This window comes from Jaculus jaculus, chromosome 13, assembly GCF_020740685.1.
Source record: "Jaculus jaculus isolate mJacJac1 chromosome 13, mJacJac1.mat.Y.cur, whole genome shotgun sequence".
Taxonomy (NCBI): domain Eukaryota; kingdom Metazoa; phylum Chordata; class Mammalia; order Rodentia; family Dipodidae; genus Jaculus; species Jaculus jaculus.
The window spans coordinates 22,718,046-22,734,888 of NC_059114.1; the positions used below are offsets into that span (position 1 = coordinate 22,718,046).

The following is a 16,843-nucleotide window of genomic DNA, read 5'->3' on the forward strand; positions in this document are numbered from 1 at the left end:
ACACCCATTCTCTCTCTCTTCCACTTTCTCTGTCTGTCTGTCGCTTTCAAATAAATAAAAATGAATAAATAAAAATAAAATAGAGTCTCTCAGCAGCCTGCAGCTCACCAGTTAAGCTAGGCTGGCCAGGCAGGGAGCCCTAGAGACCAGCCCATCTCCACCCCCCCAGGACTGGCATCACAAACACTCACAACCATGTCAGGCATTTTTCTGTGGGTTCTGGGGATTGCACTCAGAGCCCTGTGTGGGCATGGGGAAGTGCATGCGTGTACTTTACCAACTGAGCTTTCTCCTCAACCCCATTATTTAGACTTTGGAAAATGAACTGATTTTGTTATTGCTTTGTTTCTTTCAAGGTAGGGTCTCACTCCAACCCAGGCTGACCTGGAACTCACTCTATCATCCCAGGTTGGCCTCAGACTCACAGCAATCCCCCTATCCCTGCCTCCCGAGTGCTGGGATTAAAGATGTGCGCCACCATGCCCAGCTGGGCAACACTTTTTTTTTTTTTTTGCCTGCAATTCACAGATAACTGGTCACCAGAAGAATGTGTTCTTGGCCCAAGACTCTCTGACCATTGTTTAGGAAGACACTTGAGTGCCTAGGTCTGATGGCTCACTAGGGGCCCCTCAGGACTCAGTATATCATCAAGCTGGTGGCTATGACATATGAAACATACAAAGTGAAACCCTCGAAGGGACAAAGGCACAAAGGGTTGAAGACCAGAGGCAACTAGGTGGCAGCTTGCGCGTGGAGTCACAGAGTACTCGGAATTCTTCCGGCCTCTGACTGCACACCATGTGTGAGGAGCGATATGCTGTGGGAGCCCCACCAAGCCTCAGTGCTCCAAATTGTTACAGGGGGCTGGTGGCATAGGCACACTCTCTTCGGTGCATACCAGCTCGCAGATACTCAGAGGGACAGCAGGTGCTCAGCATGAGCCACACCGTCGGACAGCCTGGGCACCATGAGCCACCTTTATCGTTTAGGGAACATTTTGTGCCTGCTGGGCAACTCCTCCTACCCAAGACTGAGAACACGTAGCTCTTCTGAACACCCCCAGTGGACAACTCCAGTTTTTTTTTTGTTTGTTTGTTTTGTTTTTTATTATTTATTTATTTGAGAGCGACAGACACAGAGAGAAAGACAGATAGAGGGAGAGAGAGAGAATGGGCGCGCCAGGGCTTCCAGCCTCTGCAAACGAACTCCAGACGTGTGCGCCCCCTTGTGCATCTGGCTAACGTGGGACCTGGGGAACCGAGCCTCGAACCGAGGTCCTTAGGCTTCACAGGCAAGCGCTCAACCGCTAAGCCATCTCTCCAGCCCAGACAACTCCAGTTTTTGTTTGTTGTTGTTGTTGTTAGGGATTGAACCCAGGTCCTTGTGCATGCTAAGCATGTGTTCTACCACTGAGCCATGCCCCCCACCCCCAGCCCCTTATGTGTATTCTTTGGATCTCTTCTGCCTTATCATTTGGGACTGTAAGAAGTATTTCTGAGAAACCCCATGTCTTATTTTATAAAATAAAACAAAAATACCCAGAGCTTTAAAAAAAATAACAAAACCCTTTGGTCCTCCTTTTTTCCATCTATCCATCCATCCACTCCTTCACACACCTGCCTAATTATCCATCCAGTCATCCATTCTTCTATCCACCAATCATCTGCCCATCCTCTTTCAGGCCACTAGCTTGTGCAAACTTCTGTTCTAGTTGTTTGGAATGCATGGTGTCCGTGTGTCCATCAGGACAGTGCCAAGAGTTAGATGTTTCTACTAGTACCCCAGTTTCAGAGGATCCTGCAGCCACGGCAAATGACCTAGCCAAGGTTCACAGCAACTGACAGCTTTAGGAGTCACCCCAGACGTGTCTGCTCCCCCCCACCCTGCAAATCACAAGATCCCGGATGCCTTTAATTCCAGCACTTGGGAGGCAGAAGTAGGAGAATTACCATGAGTTTGAGACAAGCCTGAGACTACAGAGTGGGTGCCAGACCAGCCTGGGCTAGAGGGAGACCCTATCTCTCTCTCTCTACGTGTGTGTGTATTTGAGAGAGAGACAGAGACAGAAAGAGGCAGACAGAAAGAGAGTATAGGCATGCCAGGGCCTCCTCCCAATGCAAATCCAGACATATGCACTATTTTGTGCATCAGGCTTTACTTGGGTACCCCAGCCATTAGGCTTTGCAAGCAAGCACCTGTAACCATTGAGCCATTTCTCCAGCTTCTGTTTTTCTTAACTGTTCATTGACCACTTCCATATATATATATAGATTATATAACATGATCACAATCCCTTCCCACCACCCTCCTTTTCCCCCTTCCCTTCACTGAATCCCTTCTTTCTAACTGGTGTCTCTTCTAATTTTATTTTAGAGGTAGAGTCTTACTCTAACCCAGGTTTACCTGGAACTCGCTCTGTATCCCCAGGTTGGCCTTGAACACGCAGTGATCCTCCCACCTCTGCCTCCTGAGTGCTGGGGTTGAAAGCATGCACCGCCATACCCAGCTCTCTCTCCTATTTTGATGTCGTCATTTTCCCCTCCATTATGCAGGTCTTATCTTTAGCCTCAGCACCCATAATTCCAACCAACCAGGGATCAAAATTTTTTGATAAAAATAATTGCGACCTGCTGGCATGGTGGCGCACACTTTTAACCCTAGCACCCAGGAGGCAGAGGTAGGAGGCCTGCTGTGAGTTCAAGGCGAGCCTGGGACTACAGAGTGAATTCCAGGTCAGCCTGGGCTTATCATCTTGAGAGCTTGCTTGGAGGTTCTAGCAGGGGAGCCCAGCTACTTGTAGACCCTTGACTGAAGACAGGTCCCCCTCTACTTTGGGAAGGTCATCCTCTTCAGCTGAGCACACAGCTTTGGGAAGGACGCACAGGGAGTGGTGAGGAAGGAAAGGGACACCCGCTAGCCAGCCAGATCAGCCGAATCAGCCTTGGCAATCAACAACAGGGTGACAGATGTGGCAGCCAGATCGCTCTCACATCTGAAATCCTATCTCGAAAAGACAAAATAATAATAATAAGACACAAAACCAACCAAAGAAAAATTGACCCGACCACATATCAGGGGCTGGGTTAGCTGTGGGGACATCGTGGGCAGTAAGACAAACCACCCCACTGTCACAGAATTGACCTCCCAGAGAAGACAAGTCAGGACACACAGAGGCTAACCAGATGTCTCTGGAGACAATTAACAGGAGGAAAATAAAACAGGGTAGTTGGCAGACAGTAACGGGGGGCTTGCTTTATGTGCTAGGGTGGCTTGGGTGACCGGTCAGGGGAGGTGAAGGGAGGAGATGAGCTTGGAGAGGCAGGACGGAGCCAGATGACCAGGAGTCTTGCAGGCTGAAGCGGGAGTGCAGCGGCTATACAGACTGTGGGGATCCCGTGTAGGATTTAGACAAATGGTGACAAACCACAGAGGTAGAGGGACCGGATCCCACATGATGTTAAGAAGCTTCAACTTTATCCCAGTGGGGAGCCACAGCATGTCAGGGATCCCATGGCTAGATGTGCCTAGAAAGATCTAGACAGTTCCTTCGGATTGCCACATGGAAGCCAAGTCAGAGAGACGAGACTGGGCCCAGGAGAGCCAGGCCTCTTGCAGGCTTCCAGCCTGGGGAGAGCAAGACCCAGAGAGAACTTTCCTTGCTCTAATTCCTTGCATTGGCCAAGCTGAGGCACCATAAGAACTCACAGCCCAGGGACTGACTTTGACCTTCAGTGTGCTTGATGTAACCTCTACAGAGGTGACCTTACCAACCATCCAAGGCACAGCCCCTCCATCTAGGTGCATGTGTCTCACAGTAGGCTTAGGAATTATATGTTTATTTATTTACTATTTTTATTTTTATTAATTTATTTGTCAGAGAAAGAGGGAGAGAGAGAGACAGAAAGAGAATGGGCCCACAAGGGCTTCTAGCCACTGCAAACAAACTCCAGAAGTGTGGGCCCCCTTGTGCATCTGGCTAACGTGGGTCCTGGGAAATAGAACCTGGGTCCTTTGGCTTTGCAGGCAAACTCCTTAACCACTAAGCCATCCATCCAGCCCTATTTATTTATTTTTGAGAGAGAGAGAGTGAGAGAGAATTGGCACACTAGGGCCTCAGCCACTACAATTGAACTCCAGGTGCTTCCGCCACCCAGTGGGCACGTGTGACCTTGCGCTTGCCTCACCTCTGTGTCTGGTAAGGTGGCGTCTGAAGAGTAGAACACGGGTCCTAAGGCTTCACAGGCGAGTGCCTTACCTGCTAATCCATCTCTTCAGCCCAGGATTTTTTAAAACTATGTTTTATTTATGTATTTATTTACATGCAGAGAGAGAGAGACAGAGAGAGAATGGACATGCCAAGGCCTCTAGCCACTGCAAACATACTCCAGACACTTGCACCACTTTATGCATCTAGGTTTATGTGGGTTCTGGGGAATTGAACCTGAGTCATTAGGCTTTGCAGGCAAGCGCCTTAACCACTGAGACATCTCTCCAGTCCCCAGGGTTTCTTTCTCAGTTTCCTCCGCTCTCTTCCTTCCTGTGTTCATGGAGTCCCTCACTTATGGATACTGTAGCAACCTAGCCCAGTGTAGGGCACATAGTCAACTAGGTACTTGCAACATGGCTAACAAGGGATGCTTCTACCTCACCTTCTGGAAAGCCCTGGTCCCCTCTGTTAGGAAAACAAAAAAGGAGATATAAAGGGAAGAGAAAGGAAGGGAGGTGGGTACTTAATAGGTTGGTATTGTATATATGTAAGTACAATGATTGAGATGGGGAGGTGATATGATGAAGAATGGAATTTCAAAGGGGAAAGTGGGGGGGTATTACCATGGGATATTTTTTATAATTATGGAAAATGTTAATAAAAATTGTGAAAATAAATAAATAAATAAATAAGAAAAAAAGAAAATGAAATGAGCTCAACAGCAGAGGCAGGCTTTATTCAGGGGAAGCCTGAGGAGGGCTGTGACTAGGCAGATCAAAAAGCCACCTCCTGGGCTAGAGAGATGGCTTAGCAGTTAAGTCGCTTGCCTGTGAAGCCAAAGGACCCAGGTTTGATTCCCCAGTACGCATGTAAGCCAGATGCACAAGGTAGCACATGCATCTGGAGTTCATTTGCAGTGGCGAAAGACCCTGGCACCACCATTCTCTCTCAAATAAATAAATAAATAAATTTAGCAGCCACTTCCCTTCCAGACTAGGGGATACTTAATGGGGTGGTGGGAGCATTGGAATTCCTTGGTTGCTCAGGGTTTGGGCCACTTTAGGGAAGTGATAATCGGATGGGCGGCTTGGGCCATTCCAGGAGAATGATGAAGGGGGAGGATGGTGCAGGGCATTTCAGCAATGCGATCACTCGGAGGGGTGGTTGGGCCACTTTTGGGAAACAGAGGGTTACAATGAGATGGAAGCCAGACTCCAAAGATGGGGTCATTCTGGGTCTAACACCCTCCCCAGAGCTCGTTAATCAAAACCGACACACACCATGTTCCCTGCGGTGCCCAGCTGAGCAGCCCCCACCCCCCCAGCTCTGAAGGTGAAGAAGCACGGGAAGAAGAACAAGGGCGAGAGCTTCCAGAGCTACGAGGTGGCTCACCTGCGCCTGCTGAAGCTGGCCGAGCATGGGAACCTGACCAAGCTCACCGAGGAGTTCCTGGCCAAAGAGGACAACAACTTTGCGCGCTTCACCTACGTCACTGAGCTCAACAACGACATGGAAACGATGCACAAGAAGACGCAGAGGGTCCAGGTGGGCGGCCTTTCTCCCCAGAGCCCGAGTATCTCCTAGGAGGACAGCCATTGTCCCCAGAGCCCAGAGCGTCTCCTAGGTGGACAGTCCTTGTCCCCAGAACTCAGAGCATCTCCCAGGTGGACAGTCCTTGTCCCAGGGTTCGGGTTCGGGTTAGAGCATCTCCTTGAGATACCTGGGATCCAGTGAGGCACACACAGCCCTGTGGCCCCCAAAGTCTTCCAGCCAATGCTGATAGCATGTTCAGGTCTCCTCACCCAACAACGACATCGATAGCCACATAAAACAGATTTGGTAAACTACAGTCCATGAGCTAGAACGACTTTTACTTTTTTTTTTTAGAGTATGAGCTAGAAAAGAGAAAAGTATACGAGAGACAGGCAAAGCTTAACATGTTTACTGTAGCATTGCCCTATGTTTCCTGACCCCTGCGCTGGAGAGAAATGGTTGACTCTTGCCTTGGACAGGCCTAATTGCCCACGAGCATAGTGAAATCTCTGACAAGTTCTGTAGGGATGAAACCTGTTTACTCTGCTTGGAGCCGTAATTTCCCACAGTTAACTAGTTTCTGGGACTCCTCATTCCTCTAGAACATAAGTAAACATCCCTTGGGACACCAGCTCTGGGTCTAAACCACTTAGCGCCACATACCAGTCCCTTCAAAATCTGACTTGAGGGCTGGAGCGATGGCTTAGTGGTTAAAGTGCTTTCCTACAAAGCCTAAGGACACAAGTTCCATTCCCCAGTGCCCACGTAAGCTAGATGCACATAATGGCACATGTATCCGGAGTTTGTTTGCAGTGGCTAGAGACCTTGGTGAACCCATTCTCAATCTCTCTATCTTTCTGCCTTTTTCTCTCAAATAAATAAACGAACTCCAGGTGCATGTACCACCTTGTGTATCTGGCTTACGTGGGTCCTGAGGAATCAAACCTGGAAACTTAGCTTAGCGATTTAGGCATTTGCCTGCAAAACCAAAGGACCTAGGACCCACATTAGCCAGATGCACAAGAGGGTACATGCATCTGGAGTTCGTTTTCAGTGGCCAGAGGCCCTGATGTGCCCATTCTCTCTCTCTCCTTTCCCTCTTAAATAAATAAGTAAAGTAAAATATTTAAAAAAAAATAACAGGCTGGGTGTAGTGCCAACACTTGGGAGGCAGACTGTGAATTTGAGGCCAGCCTGAGACTACATAGTGAATTCCAGGTCAGCCTGGGAGAGGCCCTGCCTCAAAAAACAAACAAACAAACAAACAAAACCCAAAAAGCATAAAAGGAAACTCTAACTCCCCAGTGACCAGTGCCCACAAGTGGCTGGTGACTACATTAGTGTAGGTACAACATGAAGGGCCATTTGACTGCCCTGTTTTAGATGGTTCTCAGAGAGGAAAGATACCACCTCCTTATGCCTTTTTCTTTTTTTAAACTAGGAAACATCAGAAAAAACCCTTGTGAGGTGCAGGAGTGGCTGGGAGCTCTGGGGCTCCTAGAATGGGTCACTTAAACCCCAGAGAAAGGGTGCATGCAGCAGGGAAGGGAACATACCTTTTCTGAAGGTCTCATTCTGTCCCCACCAGGATGACATCATCCTTCTGCGATCGCAGCAGCAGTCCATCCATGATGACACCCGGAGCATCCTGAAGCAGATGGAGGTGAGACTGGTGGGGAGGAGGCACGAGGGCGTCTCCCCTCTGTCAGGAAGCCTGTTGCAGGGTTCAAGGAGCATAAAGATGTCTGTCCTAAGACTTCAGGTGGCCTGAGTCCTAGTCAGACTTGGCTGCACACTTTTGTCCCTAGGGTCTCTCTCTCTCTCTCTCTTAAATATTATTTATGAGAGAGAGAAAGAAAACGCTGTGGCCTCTTGCCTCTGCAAACAAACTGCAGACACATGCTCCACTTTCTGCATCTGACTTTATTTCAGTTATTTATTTTTTTAAATCAACAATACTTTTTTTTTTTTCTTTATTTACTTGTGAGAGAGAGAGAGTGAGAATGGATGGGCGCATCAGGCCCTCCAGCCACTGTAAACAAACTCCAGATGCATGCTCCCCCTTGTGCATCTGGCTTATGTGGGTCCTGGGGAATCGAGCCTGGGCCCTTTGACTTTGCAGGCAAGTGCCTTCACTGCTAAGCCATCTCTCCAGCCCTGCATCTGACTTTATTTGGACTCAACCCCGGGCCTGCAAGCTTTGCAAGCTAGTGCCTTTAACTGCTGACTTACCTCTCCACCTGCACTCCCCCAGTGTCTCTTTATTGGGAAGAGGCACCCCTTTCCAGGGATCATTCCCAGGCCCTGGGGTTGTAACTTCATCCTGAGATTACATTTATCGTTGCGTACATTAAGTTGCATTGCTGCTCCGGTTTCTCTTCTGTGTCCCCTTTAGTCTGGCTGCACCCTGTTCTTGTGATGTCAGCAATCACAAGCCTGTCTTCCTTCCGTCCTTCCTTCCTTTGTATCTTTCCTCCTTGCCTCCCTTCTTTCTTCTCCCCTCTTTCATTTCCTCCATTCCTCTCTGTGCTGGGATTGGACCCCGGGTTTCCGGTGCCATGCCTGCACTCAACCTTGAGGCTCAGCCCAGCTGGCAGCAGGCGGCGGACATGAGACCCTGAGCTACACGCTCTGCTCTCTCCGTCTCGTCTCAGCCCTTGGATGGTAGGTGTGGCTGGTCTGTCCTCCTCACAGACAAGGCCACCAAGGCTGGCAGAGGTAAAGTCACGCGGCCAACCTCAAGGAGCCGACATGCTGTAAATGTGTCATTGTCTTCAGCTGCCAGTAACAGGGACCCAAAATGACAGTGGCCCGAGCAAGATGCAAGTCTACTTTTTGTTCAATAAGCCTGGAAATTGGCACCTTGCAGCAGGCAGGGGGCGGTCATGCCGTCATCTATGACCCAGGCTCCTTGTAGCTTTTTTTAAAAAAATACTTTTATTTTTATTTATTTATTTAAGGGAGAGAGAGAGAGAGAGAGAGAGAGAGAGAGAGAGAGAGAGGGAGAGGGAGGGCTCACTAGGGCATCCAGCCACTACAAATGAACTCCAGACACATGTATACCACCTTGTACACCTGGCTTATGTGGGTCCTAGGGAATCAAACTGGGCCCTTTGACTTTGCAGGCAAGCACCTTAACCTCGAATCCACCTCTCCAGCCCATCCTTGTAGTTTTTTAAAATATATTTTTGGCCGGGTGTGGTGGTGCATGCCTTTAATCCCAGCACTTGGGAGGCAGAGGTAGAATGATGGCTGTGAGCTTGAGGCCACCCTGAGACTACATAGTGAATGCCAGGTCAGCCTGGACCAGAGTGAGACCCTACCTCGAAAAAAAAAAATAAATAATAATTTTTGTTTATTATTATTATTTGGTTTTTCGAGGTAGGGTCTCACTGGCCCAGGCTGATCTGGCATTCACTATGTAGTCTCAGGGTGGCCTTGAACTCACAGTGATCCTCCTACCTCTGCCTCCCAAGTGCTGGGATTAAAGGCATGCACCACCATGCCTGGCTTTTTTTTTTTTTTTCAAGCTAGGTATGGTAGCACACGCCTTCTTAAAATTTTTTAAAAATTTATTTGAGCAAGAAAAAGAGGCAGATAGACGGGGGGGGGGGAGAGAATGGGCGTGCCAAGGCATCTAGCCACTGCAAATGAACTACAGACACATGCACCACCATGTGCATCTGGCTTACATGGATTCTAGGGAGTCAAACCTGGGTCCTTAGGCTTGGCAGGCAAGTGCCTTAACTGCTAAGCCATCTCTCCAAACCTAGTTTTGTTTTTTTGAGGTAGGGTCTCACTCTGGCCCAGGCTGACTTGGAATTCACTATGTAGTCTCAGACTTGCCTCAAACTCACAACAGTCCCCCTACCTCTGCCTCCTGAGGGCTGAGATTAAAGGTGTGAGCTACCCCACTTGGCTTCATTTATTTATTTATGAGGAGGGAGGGGAGAGAATGGGCATTCTAGGCCTCTGCCACTACAAATGAACTCCAGACACATGCACCACCTTGCGCATCTGGCTTTACATAGGTACTGGGGAATTGAACCCGGGTCCTTAGGCTTTTCAAGCAAGTGCCCCAACCACTGAGTCATCTCTCCAGCCCTCCTTGGAGCATGTTTTCTTTTGGTATGTGTGGCTTGCATCTCAGTGGTGCTTGTTGATTGAAGTATCATGCCACAGGTCCAGCTAACACATCCTAGATGGGAAGAAAGCGGGGGAGGGAGGAAAAGATCCTGTGTCAGGAAACATAACAGATGTTTCCCAGTATGCTCAGCCAATGACGTCTGTCTTCACATCTCACCAACCACCCCTATTGCAAAAGAGTTGCCACCCCAACGACAATCAGGGTCTTATCATTATGGTATGAATGGAGAATGGGTAGTAAATTCAGGACCGCAATTGCTCATGGTGGCACACACCGGTAATCCTGGCACTCAGAGGCTGAGGTAGAGGATAGAGAGTTCAAAGCCGGCAACCAGTCCTGGCTCAGGATGTATGTGGCTGTTTCTCATGGACCAGGCCTGCGGTGCTATTCCCCACTGGGCCACTGGAGGGCAGCAGATCACATGCCTTGGACCAGAAGCTGAGCGTGGCAAGGCCCAAAAAGAGGTTCCATACTTGGTCCCACACCCTCGGCTTTGGGCCACCCAGCGTGCAGACCGTCCCTGCGACTGAGACTGGCCTACCTTCTATCAGGGTTCTGGAAGCCTCTGCCTGGCACCTGCTCTCCTGCTTTGGCTCTGTCCCCATGGAGGGTGTGGGATCCCCTCCTTAAAGTACCCTAAGTAGAGTTCATCTCAATAGTGCTGGGCTCAGGGTTGTTTCTCACCTGCTGAAGGTTGCTCCCACCTGCTCTGCCAGATGCACAACCTTCCCCATCCCTCACACTAAGGGGCAAGGGTAGAGGAATGAACTCCCCTAAGTGGTTTTATTATTGTTATTATTTATTTGAGAGAGAGAGAGAGAGAAATATAATAGGCGAGCCAGGGCCTTTAGCCACTGCAAACAAACTCCACATGCATGAACCACCTTGTCCATCTGGCTTACGTGGGTCCTGGGAATCCACCCTGAATCCTTTGGCTTTGTGGGCAAGCACCTTAACTGCTAAGCCATCCCTCCAGCTTAGAGGTGTTTTTTTAAACATTTTATTGACAACTTCCATAAATACAGACAATATACAGTGACCATAATCCATTTCCAACATTCCCCTTTCCTCTTCCTAAATTCTCCCTCACTGAATCCCTTCTCTTCTTCTTTTTTTTTCTTCTTTATTTGTGCTTACTTTATTTATTTAAGAGAGAAAGAGGGGGAGAGAGAGAGAGAATGGGCACGCCAGGGTCTTCAGCCATTGAAAACAAACTCCAGACACATGTGTCACTTCGTGCATATGGCTTATGTGCGTCCTGCCCCACTAATCCATCTCGCCAGCCCCTGAATCCTTCCTTCTTTCCAACTAGTCTCTCTTCTATCTTGATGCCATTATTAATTTTTTTTGGTAATTTAATGAGAGGTGGGGGAGAGAATTGGCACACTAGGACCTCCATCCACTGCAGTTGAATTCCAGACACGTGTGCCACCTTGTGTGCATGTGTGACCTTGAGCACTTGAGTCACCTTGTGTGTCTGGCTTACATAGGACCTGGAGAGTTGAACATGCCTCCTTAGGCTTTTTGAGCAAGTGCCTTAACTGCTAATCCATATCTCCACCATGCCATTTTTTTCTTTTTTTTATTTATTCATTTTTTTAAATTTTTTATTAGCATTTTCCATGATTATAAAAAAAAAATCCCGTGTTAATTCCCTCCCTCCCCTCCCACACTTTCTCCTTTGAAATTCCATACTCCATCATATTACCTCCCCATAACAATCATTGTACTTACATATATACAATATCAACCTATTAAGTACCCTCCTCCCTTCCTTTCTCTTCCCTTTATGTCTCCTTTTTAACTTACTGGCCTCTGCTACTGAGTATTTTCATTCTCACGCAGAAGCCCAATCATCTGTAGCTAGGATCCACATATGAGAGAGAACATGTGGCGCTTGGCTTTCTGGGCCTGGGTTACCTCACTTAGTATAAGCCTTTCCAGGTCCATCCATTTTTCTGCAAATTTCATAACTTCATTTTTCTTTACCACTGAGTAGAACTCCATTGTATAAATGTGCCACATCTTCATTATCCACTCATCAGTTGAGGGACATCTAGGCTGGTTCCATTTCCCAGGCCATTTTTTTTAATATTTTTTAAATTTTTATTTATTTATTTATTTGAGAGCGACAGACACAGAGAGAAAGACAGGTAGAGGGAGAGAGAGAGAATGGGCGCGCCAGGGCTTCCAGCCTCTGCAAACGAACTCCAGACGCGTGCGCCCCCTTGTGCATCTGGCTAACGTGGGACCTGGGGAACCGAGCCTCGAACCAGGATCCTTAGGCTTCACAGGCAAGCGCTTAACCGCTAAGCCATCTCTCCAGCACCATTTTTTTTTTTTTTAATAGCAGTTAAGAAACCAGAATCTCAGATTCTGGGTAAACTCTCAGAGCAGTCACTTTCTAGCTGAATGACTGAAAAAGTGGCTTCACCTCTCTGAGCCTATGTATGTTTAGGGCTTCAAACGTGGATTAGAGTCCCATATTCTGTGGGGACACACCCCATAAACTTCAAGGCTGAGAGCTATAATGGGAGCTATCGTGTAATCCAGAAAACGTCACCCCACCACCACCACCACCACCTGGGCACTAAATGGTTGCCTAGTTATACATGAGCTGAAGGTCAGGTTCTCAGATGAGCTGATGCTGGGATGTACACACAGTTTCCCTTTCTCCCCTGACCCCTGTTTTCCTTAGTGGGAAACCCGGGAGGCTGACCTGTGGTGGGAACGTGTCAGGAGCTGGATGGCACTGGCTGACACTCCCAGGCAGTCGCAGGGTGCCACGAGGCCTGGGACCCCACAGGCTCACTGGGGTTCCCCCATTCATGGACCTCAGCATCACCTGGAGGTTCACTAAGGCCCAGGGAGATGCCCGGTGGGTAAAGTGCCTGCCTTGCAAGTGCGACCACCTGAGTTCCATCCCCAGAAACCACCTAGAAATGCCTGGCATGGTGACACACATTGCCCGGAACCCCAGTGCCAGGGAGGTTATGGCAGGCCGATCTTCAGAGATTACTGGACGGCCAGCCTGGTGCAATTGGTGAGCTGCGTGCCAGTGAGACCCTCTCTCAGAAAAGTTGGACAAGGAAAAGAAAGGTGGACAGCGCTTGAGGGACAACACTGGAGGTGGTTCTCTGGCCGCCATATGCACACGTGCGCACACACAAGTGCGCACACACATGCACACACCCACACACACAAAGACCCAAGCAAATGGGTATGTGCCCGGGATCCCAGCACCCCGTGGGCTGAGGCGGAGGCAGAGGACTGTGAGTTTGAGATCAGGGTCGGCTACATTCAGCAAGGCCCTGCCTCAGAAAGACAAAAGAAAACAACTGTGATCCAGCCACAGGAAGGCCTGTGTCTGTGTGAGCGCGACAGATTAATAATGCACACTTTCTCCTCTGGCTCTTAACGCAAGGTAGTATTTTCTCGAGTTCTTTCCTTCCTTCCTTTTTTCCTCTCTCCCCAACTCCCTCCCTCCCTTCTTTCCTTTCTTTTTTAAAAAGGCAAAAGATTTATACACCCTAAAGAGAAACCAGACTATTCCTTTATTTTTAGATAGGGTCTCATGTAGCCCAGGCTAGCTTCAAACTTGCTATAGCTGAGGATTGACCTGAACTCCTGGTCCTCCTGAAGGCTGGGATTGCAAACATGCACCACCACAGGAGTCTATGCAGTGCTGGGATTGGGACCCAGGGCTTCATGCATGTTAAGCAAGCATTCTACCCACTGAGCTGTATCCCCAGCACACTTTTATCTGGAGGGATTTTGAGGTGTTTTTCCACTCTAGGCCAGGCTGACCTGGAACTCAATCTGTAAGCCCAGGCTGGCCCCGCTCTACACTGATCCTTCTACCTCTGCCTCCCCAGTGCTGGGATCAAAGGTGTGAGCCACCACTCATTTTTAAAATGCTGATGAAAGCCCAGCCTGTTACTTTTTTTCTTATTTGCAAGGAGAGAGAGGAGAGAGTGAGAGAGAGAGAATGAGAATGGGTGCACCAGGGCCTCTAGCCGCTGCAAACAAACTCCAGATGCCGGCTCCACTTTATGCATCTGGCTTTACATGGACACTGGGGAATTAAACCCGGGTCTTCAGGCTTTAAAAGCAAGTGCCTTTAACTTCTGAGCCAGCTCTCCAGTCCACTGTTTTTCTTCCTAAAAACCTTTTGTGGGCTGGAGAGATTGCTCAGTGGTTAAGGTGCTTGCCTGCAAAGCCTAGTGACCCAGGTTCAATTCCCCAGTGCCCACTTAAAGCCAAATGCACAAAGCGGCACATGCGTGTGGAGGTTGTTTGCAGCAGCTTGAGGCCCTGGTGCACTCATTCTCTCCCTCACTCTTTGCTTAACATATATACATGTGTGTGTGTGTATGTACATATACATATATTTTTTATTATTATTATTTTTATTTTGGTTTTTCAAGGTAGGGTTTCACTCTAGTCCAGGCTGACAGAATTCACTATGGAGTCTCAGAGTAGCCTCGAACTCACGGCGATCCTCCTACTTCTGCTTCCTGAGTGCTGGGATTAAAGGTGTGCGCTACACTCAGCCCCGTATATGTATATGTCTGTATATATATATATATATATATATATATATATATATTTAAACTTTTTATTGACAACTTCCATGCATACACAATGTGCCCTGATCATAATCATACTCCCCTCCCACCACCTTCCTTTGTCCCCATCCCCCCTCCACTGAATCCCTTCTTTCTAGGTAGTCTTTCTTCTCTTTTTTTTTTTTTTCAAAGTAGGGTCTCCCTCTAGCCCAGGCTGACCTGGAATTTACTATGTAGTCTCAGGGCGGCCTCGAACTCATGGTGGTCCTCCTACCTCTGCCTCCCGAGTGCTGGGATTAAAGGCACATGCCACCACGCCCAGCTCGGCCATAGGCTTTTGACTACTTTTCAGTAGCAGGCGTGGATGCCCTGCAATGGAGCCGGCCTCCAGTCCAACCAGAGAGAGAGAGCGGCTGGTTTCCCCCACAGCAGCCATGGCACCATCGCACCAGTCCACACGTTGTACCCAGAGAGCTCACGCCTTTGATGTTACACCCTGGAAAGTTTGAACTCCTGCATTTGGGGGTTGCTGCCCCCAGAGAGTCCTAGAGCCCTTTGCAGAGAAGTCCTTGCCCTCAGACTGAGCCGGGGAGGCTCCCCTGGTGTGTCTGCCCGCAGGAGAAGCTGAAGAAGACCACAGAGGAGGCCGATATGTACGAGAAGAAATGCGAGGAGATGAACAAGACCTTGGAGCACCTCAAGAGCTTAGTGGAGAGGCTGTTTAAGAAGATCAACTGTGATGCCACCAAGATCCTGGTGCAGCTCGGGGAGACCGGGAGCATCACCGACACCAACCTCCTGAAGTATTTCGGTGAGTGGGGGGCTGCCCAGCCCCTGCTATCCCTCTCCTGTGTGTTCTGTCCACAAGAACTTGTTCTTCAGTCGGTAGTAAGCAGGATGGGGAAGCATGGGGTCCTAAAGCCAGTCTTCCTGGGTTCAAGTCCCGGCAGTACACTTGTGAGATGGGTGATGTGAAGCATGCTTCGGAACCTCTCTGTGTTTCAGTTCTTTTTTAAATTATTTGTTTATGTATTTACTTGAGAGAGAGAGAGAGAGAGAGAGAGAGAGAGAGAGAGAGAGAGAGAGAGAGAGAGGCTGGAGGTGGGGAGAGAATGGGCATGTCAGGGCCTCCAGCAAATGAACTCCAGACGCATGCGCCCCCTTGTGCATCTGGCTTACATACGTCCTGGGGAATAGAACCTGGGTCATTTGGCTTTGCAGGCAAACGCCTTAACTGCTAAGCCATCTCTCCAGCCCTGTTTCAGTTCTTTCAATCCCAAAATGAGAGTAAACACAAGAGTTACCTCATAAGGTTGCTATTAATATTTTATTTATTGGGCTGGAGAGATGGCTTAGTGGTTAAGTGCTTGCCTGTGAAGCCTAAGGACCCCGGTTCAAGGCTTGATTTCCCAGGACCCACGTTAGCCAGATGCACAGGGGGGTGCACACATCTGGAGTTTGTTTGCAGTGGCTGGAAACCCTGGCACACCCATTCTCTCTCTCTTTCTCTTCTCTGATTCTTTCTCTCTCTGCCTGTATCTCTCAAATAAGTAAATAAAAATAAAATAAACAAATTACAAAAAATATTTTATTTATTTATTTGAGAGAGACAGAGAGAAAGGCAGACAGAGAGAGTGAGTATGGGTGTGCCAGGACCTCCTGCCACTGAAAATGAACTCCAGATGCATGTGCCACTTTGTACATCTGGCTTTATGTGGGGACTGAGGAATCCGACCTGGAATATTAGGCTTTGCAAGCAAATGCCTTTAACCATTGAGTCATTTCTCCAGCCTCCTCACGAAGTTCTTTCCTTCCTTCTTCCTTTCTTTCTTTCATTTTGGTTTCTCAAGGTACATTTGAGGTAGGGTCTTGCTCTAGCCCAGGCTGACCTAGAATTCACTCTCTAGACTCGGTGTCCTTGAATCATGGTGATCCTCCTACCTCGGCCTCCCAAGTGCTGGAATTAAAGGCATGCACCACCATGCCTGGGTCCTCATAAGATTTTTGTTGCTGCTGTTGTTTTTGTTTTTTGAGGTAGGGTCCCGCTCTAGCCCAGGCTAACCTGAAATTCATTATGTAGTCTCAAGGCAGCCTCAAACTCATGGTGATCCTCCTACTTCTGCCGTCCAAGTGCTGGGATTAAAGGCAGTGCTCTCATAAGATTTTTTTTTTTTTTTTTTTGAGGTAGGGTTTCACTCTAGCCCAGACTGACCTGAAATTCACTATGTAGTTTCAGGGTGGCCTTGAAATCACAGTGATCCTCCTAAGTGCTGGGATTAAAGCTGTGTGTGCGCCATCATGCCCAACTTTTAATAAGTTTTTTAAGCAGGTTACGAAATGACTAGTTCTTAGACAAAAATTTTGTGATGATCTCAGTTGATACAGAAA

At 48.4% G+C, this 16,843-nt stretch overlaps 1 protein-coding gene across 1 annotated transcript in view; it reads left to right on the forward strand.

The window, feature by feature from the left end:
- Ccdc63 (coiled-coil domain containing 63) overlaps positions 1–16,843 on the forward strand; it is a 38,813-nt gene that overhangs the window by 16,495 nt on the left and 5,475 nt on the right. The window contains exons 6-8 of the mRNA XM_004670954.3: positions 5,532–5,752; positions 7,329–7,403; positions 15,074–15,266. Of these exons, the coding sequence (XP_004671011.2) occupies positions 5,532–5,752; positions 7,329–7,403; positions 15,074–15,266 (489 nt within the window). The remainder of the gene's footprint in view (positions 1–5,531; positions 5,753–7,328; positions 7,404–15,073; positions 15,267–16,843) is intronic.